A 9032-nucleotide genomic window follows, 5' to 3' on the forward strand; every position below is an offset into this window, starting at 1 on the left:
CCTTATTAGCTGGGGTTTAATATTAATGGAGATCCTATTAGTGGCTGAATGGGTGAAAGGAGCTTTTTTAACAGGAACGTTCGATGGTGGACATATGTCAGCAGTTGTTAGGAGTTGTACTAAGCCTCATTGATAGACAGGGTTAGAACAAGTAAGGCGACAAGTTATCATGGTTTAAAGAGATAGTATGTTGGGATTCAGAAGAATATGCGACGGACGAGCAATTGATGCATGCAGTACACCATATCATGCAAATTATAAGGGACATCAAACGTGTCTGACTGTTGAGTTCACATGAGGAGGCTGCACTTTTGGAGGATCTAAATTACTATGACCAGCTATCTTTGGGTTCAACTGTATTGGCTTTTTTATACCAACAGATGTGCCATGCCACTAATTACAGGCAACAGAACTTGGGTCGATACGGGGATTTGCTTCTCTTTTGGGCATTTCATTATTGTATCCTTGCCTGTCGACCCCACGTATTTGAGCATAAGTTTCCTTTGGTCTCGAGGTATTTATACATTTTTTTTATTTGTTTGATTGTATCCCTAAATTAATGTTTAAGGATGTGTAATTTTTGACAACCCATGAAATTGTATAGGTGGGTGAATTTCGAGCCGTACAATAATATTGTGGAAATCAGACTTATATTTGGAGACGGGTTCTCAACAACATTAGGATTTATAACTTACGTAATCATCACAATTTTTTTAAATATATTTGTGTTTGTTATTTTTTGGTTTGCAATTGTCTTGTTTTTTACTTTGTTGTGTGTGGATTGTGCGCAGGTCAACTGGATTCCAAATATGTTGACCTGCTTATCCAGCACATCATTCCATAGAGTATAGTTGAAGTTGAAGCCTCATGGCGTGTCGTGCGTCCACTCTTGTGCTTTCCGATCGTAGAGTTGGCATTAAGTGGATCGTGTTGTCAGGTAGTTCAATGGTTTGCAGCACTTTTCCTTACTGAACCATTGAACATTGACGAAATGCACGCTCATGATGGTCGATCTTATGCTAATGGTCAGATATGCTTTTAATCATTGTGTAGATAACTTGAGCTATCACTTTCGAATAATCCAACCTTCGATGGTCTATTGATGTTTGCATATAAGAATAAAAATCATTGTATATTCACACTTCAATTTTTCCTGCCTTGGGCCATAAAAAATGCATATGCTCTATTATTGACAACTCATTTCAAATTGAGTGTACTATACAATATATTTTAATGGTTACTCTTTAATATCTTATTTCTCCAGCCTAATGAATCGATAATAATGGGATTTGAGACATTTTAGAAATAGATAAATAAGAATTATAGAGATAAATTATAGAGTTGAAGGGAATGAAATTTTAATGCAACTAATACCTCAAACTCATTGAAATTTATAGGCTACATTTTTACCATTGGCTAGGGAATAGATCGCCCTTAAGAAGGGTGGACTAAGGAGGTGAAACGCAAATCATGTTTCACTTAGGCAAACTGTATAAAGAAAAACCCAGTTCGCCTCTCCCCTAGATGAACTGAAGCAAATCACCTCTCTTGAGCGAACTACTTCTTAACACAAAAAAAAAAAAAGCATATCTTAGTAAATAATCTTATTTTCTTTCTTTTTTAAAAAATAATAATTTTTTTATTTTATTTAAAAAAATCTATTTTTATTATAAACTTCTACTTTTGATGTTAAAAATAGGTAAAAACACATGCAAAAATTAATAATTAAAAATTATTAAAATATATTTTAGTTAAACATATTAAATAATTATTTAATAATTCTCAATTATTAATAATTCTATCTTAAAAGTGATTCATAAAATATAAAATAAGATAAAAAATATATATATATCTTTTATTTCAGAAAAAAAAATTGTAAACATACATCATTCTTGTATATACAATTGGTGCGTGTAGGTGTATATAAAATAATAAATAATATATAGGATAGATATTAATTGGTGATGGTGTCCTCCTCAATATAAGGGAATAGAAACTGGAACAGAAAAAGGGGGGAGGGTAAGGAAATTTTAGAAAAAAGGAAAAAAAGTACAGATTGTAGAAAGCGTACAGGGCAGCCAAATAAACATTAAATATATAAAAAAAAAGAAGGAAAAAAGAGAAAGAGGGAAGGAGAGGGAGAGAGGGTGGTCGGAGAAAAGATGGGGCTTTGCTTTGGTTGCTTCGACGGAGGCAACAGCAAGCGTATGACGAAGGAGGAAGAGCGATTGGCCGAAGAAGAAGCCCGTGCTAGAGCCGCTGAAGCCGCCCAAAAAAAGTACTTTCTTTCTCTCTCTCAAGGATTTATTGGATTTTTAATCGTTACATAATTATTTCCTGCAAAATTGATTATTTATTTCCTGCAAAATATAATATTTTTATGTATATCTAAATTATCCATTAATACATTTTTCTACGTACTTTCTCTGCATGCATGCAACATAAATGGTGAGAGGTGACATACGTACATTGATACATACATGAGCCTCTACACATGCATGCATGCATGCAATGGCCATCTTAATTATGTTATTATTATTGCATATAATCAATTAGGTTTGGGGGTTTGAATTTTATTATTATTGTGGTGATTTTATGTTTTATGCAGGCAAGAACAAGAAGGAGAGGCAAAAGAAGAGGGAAAGCAACCAGAAGCGGAAAAGCAATCTGATCAAAACTCAAACTCCAACTCCAAAAGCCACAGCGACAATGACAATGACGAACCATTTGTAAAAGTTTAGCGACTCAACACCCTACTTGATTTCTGGCAAGTATTATTATTCATTATATAATAATATCCTCTCATCGTTATAAAATTCAAACAAGAAACAACAATGCTAGAGAACCAAGAGGGTATGAGCAAAAAACCAGCCAAATATATCTGGGTGAATCCAAAACCTCTATGTGGATGGTACTTATGTTAGGCATTAGGATGTTTCTTCTACTAAGTATCAGAATATTTTTTTTTCATACTAAATGGATGTTTTTTTATATATTTTATAAATTTTTTTATATACTAAAAATTGGAATTGTTGAAAGCAGAGTTCCATGATCCCCGCCTCTATTTCTCCAACGTATCATTCAGAAGTTTAATTTGGATTAAAAAGCAATTAATATCAAATATTATAAATTAATTAAGTTGTTTACTTTTTGGCTGATCACCTCTTGGTTCCATATACTTTTCCAACAAGAAATCCTTAATTAGCTTGCATTAAGCTATTAATTGCATCTTGTTACCTCCTTTTCTTTACTATTTTTCTTCTAATTCCACCCCAATTTTATCATAAACAAAAAAAGTTATTTGTGGATGCAGTGGCAGATGGGTTGAGGCTAGTTAATTTGTCTGTCCGAGTCAACTGTTTCTTACATGTAAGGTATAGGGTAAATGATTTATGTATCTTCTAATTAACATAGGAAATTATGCTTTCTTTGGGGGCAAAATGGAAGTGTCTGTTCACAATTTATTAGAGCATCATTATTTGTTCATTAGATTTTCTTTTCTTGTGTGTTGTGTTATGGTGCAGTATTAAGTATAGGACCAGTCAAATTCTCTGCATGCACTGCCAGCTTCCCTTTGTAGATCCGAAGATAACAAACGCTCTCTCAAACAATTGTACAATCTGTCACATTTGTTGTCTTTCTGACCAAGACATATTTTGTTTTATTGCAAAGAATTTATGGTTTAAAGGAAACAAGGACAAGATGAGAATGTAGTTTGGTGTTTTCTTTAATTTGTTTTCCCCCCCTTCCTTGATATTGAATCAACTCCTTTATCTTATTGTCAAAAATGAACGCATCAATCACTTTACTTTCTTTATCTTTCTTTGCTGATATCAACCTACCGAAAATCAAAAGTGTGATCAAATTATATTCAAACATTATTATTATTATTATATATCAGTACTCTCACAGCAGACAATAATTTCTAAATTATAATCCAAAAAACAAACTGAAATCGTGTAGAGCTTCATGAACTTCACACCTTCAATACCTTAAATGGGCATCATTTGGAATAATGAAGAATATCAGAGTAGTTTCCTTTCAGAATACAGAAAAAATATCAGAAAGGTGCAAAAGAAAAAAGAAACAAGCATGGGCAAGTTCAACTGTATATATGGCACCTGTTATCATTTGCCAGGAAAATTGATTTGAACAGAATAAATGTAAATCTATAGAATTGAAAAAGGTGCTAGATTAGCTATACATTTGAACAAATCATTAACAAAGTAGTGGTTAACCGTAGGATGAGTATTTATTCCATTTGGTTGCTGCTGGTGTGTTTTCTATGTTGCTCTAAGTTGAGCTCAATTTTTGGTTCCAAATTTTCGTAGTCTAAATTACTCAAACTTTTGGATCGGAGCCGAAAGCTTCAGTTCATATGCAGCTTGAAAGAAATCTGCTGCTTGCTGCAAGGAACCTTCGTTTTTTGAAACTAATCCAAGGTTGAACCATGCATCATGGTTTGTGGGATCCAATCGCAAAGCATTCATTAAAAAGCTTCTTACAATTGGAAGTGACTGCATACCAAGTTTCAGAAACAATTCTGCAGTTGAAACAATACTGGGAATGTAATCTGGCTCGATTGATAATGAGATCGAGAAAGAAACAAAAGCTTCCTTGTATAATGATTGAGCTTCCAACAACCTCCCTGCAATATCGTGCAGACATAGAATTGGAGATTACTGATTTCTTAAGTGTTCATGCATGGTGATACGATCACCGTGAATATGTGTAGTAGTGAAACAAAATTAAAAACCAGAGCAGACAGAGTCCTTACCAGTAATATGCCAACTTCTTGGAGAAAAAAATTCTATTAATTGAGCTTTGTCAATACAAGACTTTGCATCAATCAATGAACCGATATCTGCATAAATAGTAGCCAAATCCTGCCAGGCTTCTGTTTCCAAATTCTTCTCTTTTATTGCCTGCAAAGAATGGTGAACAAGTTAAGGACATTCTTCTCAAGAATTCAGGAGATGAATATAATCATTACTCCACCAGTAATAATAATAAAAGCTGTCTCTGATCATTAATTCAATCTTCCATAGAATTTTTGATCATTGAAAATTTTTGCATAAAAAACTGGGTCAGGAGAGGATTGAGGGAGTTACTTTTAGCTGATATTTAAAAACATCATGACTCGTCAGTATTCACTAATATCGACATAACCATCTTATTTGTTTAGCAGCTTTCAATAGACAAGTGGCATCACTTCTTTTCAATCAACTTTAATGTTAGTGTATGCATGGGATGTTTCAAATTTTCCCATAAAAGTTATACACACCTCATGCCTGAATCCTATTGCTTGACCAAGTTTCTTATCTTCATGCCAATGCTCCTTTTTTCCATGAATTAATGCCAGCAAGATTCTGTAGGTCTCTACTGCTTGTTTCGGTTTCTGCTGAGCAATTTGAAGTACTGCTTTCAATCTTAGAAGTTCTAGCTGATCCATCCTCCCAGCCTCATCCAAAGCAAAATCAACTATAGTTTCAGCATCCTTAAACCGCTGCTGTGCGGATACTATAAGTGCTAACAGCTGCCAACCTCTCCCTGAGCTGCCAACTGTCATGTCTGAGTACATCATCATGTTGTCAAAAGCCACATCCAGATTCCTTTGCTTCGCATTTTCTAGTCCAAGGCTGAATATAGCTTCCGGGCCACCATTTCCATTCTCCACAGCACGATTTAAAAATTTCAGAGACTCTCCTTGAAATATACTTCTTTCAGAATCCAACACAGAAATTCTAGCTGCAGCCCCATAGCACATGCCTAGAAATTTATAGCCTTGATCCAAGAAATGCTCATTTCGATGCTTGGCTAGATCAATAACCTCGTGCGAAAAGTTAATGCCTTCATGAGCATGGCTAGGATCTTGTGAACACAGTTTTGCTCCAAACAAAAATGAAGGGAAGTGAGGTCTTTGCTTTGCTTCAGAACTACCACAAGCCTTCTTCAAAAGGTTCAATGCTACTTCATTCTGTCCTGCTGCACTATAACACAGAGCAAGAAGGTACCACCTCTCAGCTCGACTATAGATCCCTGGGAGGATCTGCTCTATGTGAACTGTCAATGACTCACACATTCCAGTAACGGAAAGAGCAAAAGTAAGGTGATCCATTATTTCAGCATCCCAGTCAATTTCCTGAATTCCCACCTTGCTCATGAGTATTAACAGCAAAAGTATTGCTTCTTCGATGTTACTCTTGGGTGTTGTTGGACCCCACACTTGCAACTGAGAGGGTAGACTTACTTCAACACCACTGTAGAGTAGGGTCTTAGCTAAGTCTTTTTGCACAGCAGCCAATCTCTGATGCTCCAAATTCCAAGGCTTGATTAGAGCACGACGATATGCAGTAACAGCTTCATCTAAAAATCCTGCCTTGATCCATAAGTTTGGAAGCAACTCTAATGCTCTGTGGAACATTTCTTGCAACTTGCAATCTTCACCAATACCCTCAGGCATTCCCTTAGGAAGTGCAGATTCAACTGTATCCACAATTATTCTGCACTCCTTTGCAGCCTCTGGTAAAAGAGAAAGCATAAAAGTCACTTGAGTTGGGACCATTGGAAGCCAAAACTCTATCTACATCTACATCTCTATAATCAACATAATATAGATACTTATATTCAATTCATTCGTATAGAAGAACGTTCAAGATCCACTTCGACGAAAAATGGAAGTTCCAATATTTTACATGCAAAATCCGCACCAATTAGCAAACAGATGTTTAGTCAAACAACATATGAAAATTATGAAGGTAGTAAAAAACAGTACCGATATATCGGCCAAGTTCCTCTAATGATTTTGCTTTAAGCAAAATTGCCTCAAGAAGGAGGCTTACTGAATGCAATGACATCACATTGGCAACCACAATGTCTGCCTTGGAACGTGGTTTCCTTTGCCTGGTTCTTTCAGCTATGGCTCTGACCATCCTAGGGGTCAAACCCTTGATGTCTATGCCTTGAAATACTTGAAGAGCAGCATCAAAGTTCCCTCTTTGATACTCAAGCCTCCCCAGCAAAGCCCTGGCTTCCTGAAATTCATTTGAAAATTGGAAAATCAAATTTTAATGGAAAAAGAAAACAGCCCCATATAATCTAATTAAATGCTCATTTGATCAAACTGAATTTCCATTGCTACCTCATAGTTTAAGGAAAGAGCTTCTTTAAGAGTGGACTCTACTTCGTCAACTTGGGTATCATCGATTTTGGGTTCCCAATCCGCAGTCCTGGAAGAAAGTCCACCGGCTGAGAAATCCCTTGTCGCCAGAGAATCCGGGGACTGTGGCGGCGCCTCCTCCAATTTGAATTGCTCCCCGGAGCAAGCGCACAACATCTTGAAAGTGAGTAACTCAAAAGAAGACCAACGCAGAGAAAAAGAACAAAAGCGTGGATCTTTTTATCCGTTGAAAAAGCGAGTCAACAACGATCAATTCTCAGCTCACGCCTTCATGATGGGGACACGCAAACCTTTAATTGAGAAACACATCTGTGCAAGCCAAAAACCAATCATCCAAATTTTGAAGCTGCCATTGTTAAACACAAAAACAACTGAACAGTGAACACTGATTATGACATAAACAATGCCACAAACTTGTCTCGTGAAACAGTCAATAAAAATATACACAAACAACAATGAGGGTTCGAGAGTAGGTTGGACTAGTAAGCATAGCACATCACAGCATTTTAATCAATACAACGGAAACGATCAAAAGTTGATCCAACAGAAAAACCAGACCCCAAGCAAGGTTAGTTGTGGGTAGATAGAAGAAAAGGGGAGAGAGAGAGATGAGAACATGACAGGTGCCTGAAAAACAACGAGAGAGGTCAGAGTAGGAAGGGAAAAAAACAAAAAAAAAAGGTGAAGAAGAGAAAAAGGGTTATGATGTGCAGAAGAACACGGACGAGGTGTGAAAAGGGCGAGACAAACAATGAGAACAAAACTTTGGACTTACCAGAGAGAAAGAGAGAGAGAGAGCCCATATCCCAAAGAGCTGAACTTTAGCGGTATTCGACGCCATGAAAGCTACCTTTCTCTCCCGTTTACATTGCTTACCTGCAACAAAACAGGGACCAATGCCAACCCTTATTATATATATATATATATATATTCCTATAATCTGCACTCAACTTGTTCAAACAGATATAAATTTTACACTCTTTTTTTTTTTCATTTAAATTGTTGAGCTCCTTGCTTAAGGCTCAGAAGTTGAAGTGTGCGTTGATATTGGATTGGGGATTTTCATTTTCAAAGGAATTAGCGCGTAAAGAGAGTGAACGAGTTACGAGTTTGTTTGTTAGCTTTTTTTTTATGGTTTCTTACCGTATTTTCAAATCCGACGGTAACAATGAGTTGTTGCATGTACAAGATAAAATTTGAACTCTCGACGCTTGTTTAAACGGACGAATGAGTTGACTACTCAACCAATCCAAATTCAACAATGCTAGGGAACCAAGAGGATAACAGCCAAAAACTAGCCAAATGTCTGTGGGTAAATCTAAAATTTTTACGTGGATGATACTTATACTAGACATTAGGATGTTTCTTCTACTAAATATCAGAATATTTCTTTTTCATATTAAATGGATGTTCTTTATATATTTTATAAATTTTTTTATATATTAAGAATCGGGATTGTTGGAAGTTCCATGATCTCCACCCCCTATTTCTCCAACGTATTATTCAGAATTTTAATTTGAGGATAAAAATCAATTAATATCAAATATTATAAATTAACAACAAATAAAATTAATTAAATATAATTATAAATTAATTAAATTATTTATTTTTTAGCTGATAATCTCTTAATTCCATATACTTTTCCATCCAAATTTATTTGTTAGCTTTGGTTGGTTGTTTTAAATGAGGAAAGTGAAACCAAATTTGGGGAAAGTGCTTTGCCACCAAAAGCCAACCTAGCAAAGCAGCTGAATAAGAAATTAGATTCATTCTTAAATAAACTTCATACTTTTAAAGTAACCTACTCAAATCAAATCAAAACATATTTAGCTAAATGAACTTTGACCTATGA

The 9032-nt window shown here is 35.4% G+C and overlaps 1 protein-coding gene across 2 annotated transcripts; it reads right to left on the reverse strand.

The window, feature by feature from the left end:
• Nucleotides 1-3991: 3991 nt before the first annotated feature.
• LOC107606360 (protein NPGR1-like) lies at nucleotides 3992-8311 on the reverse strand. 2 transcript variants are annotated; one of them, XM_016308420.3, is made up of 6 exons: nucleotides 7956-8311; nucleotides 7142-7489; nucleotides 6776-7034; nucleotides 5285-6522; nucleotides 4778-4925; nucleotides 3992-4648 (listed from the first exon to the last, which is right to left on the reverse strand). In XM_016308420.3, exons 2-6 carry the CDS (start codon nucleotides 7334-7336, stop codon nucleotides 4338-4340), a joined length of 2151 nt encoding a protein of 716 aa, XP_016163906.1. In that variant the 5' UTR covers nucleotides 7337-7489; nucleotides 7956-8311; the 3' UTR covers nucleotides 3992-4337. The 2 variants fall into 2 exon arrangements, with proteins under 2 accessions (XP_016163906.1, XP_088348746.1); XM_088492620.1 differs by having other exon boundaries at nucleotides 7142-7526; nucleotides 7956-8240.
• Between the last annotated feature and the right edge of the window lie 721 nt (nucleotides 8312-9032).

The sequence above is a fragment of the Arachis ipaensis genome, chromosome B7 (assembly GCF_059453495.1).
Source record: "Arachis ipaensis isolate K30076 ecotype BB chromosome B7, ASM5945349v1, whole genome shotgun sequence".
NCBI lineage: Eukaryota > Viridiplantae > Streptophyta > Magnoliopsida > Fabales > Fabaceae > Arachis > Arachis ipaensis.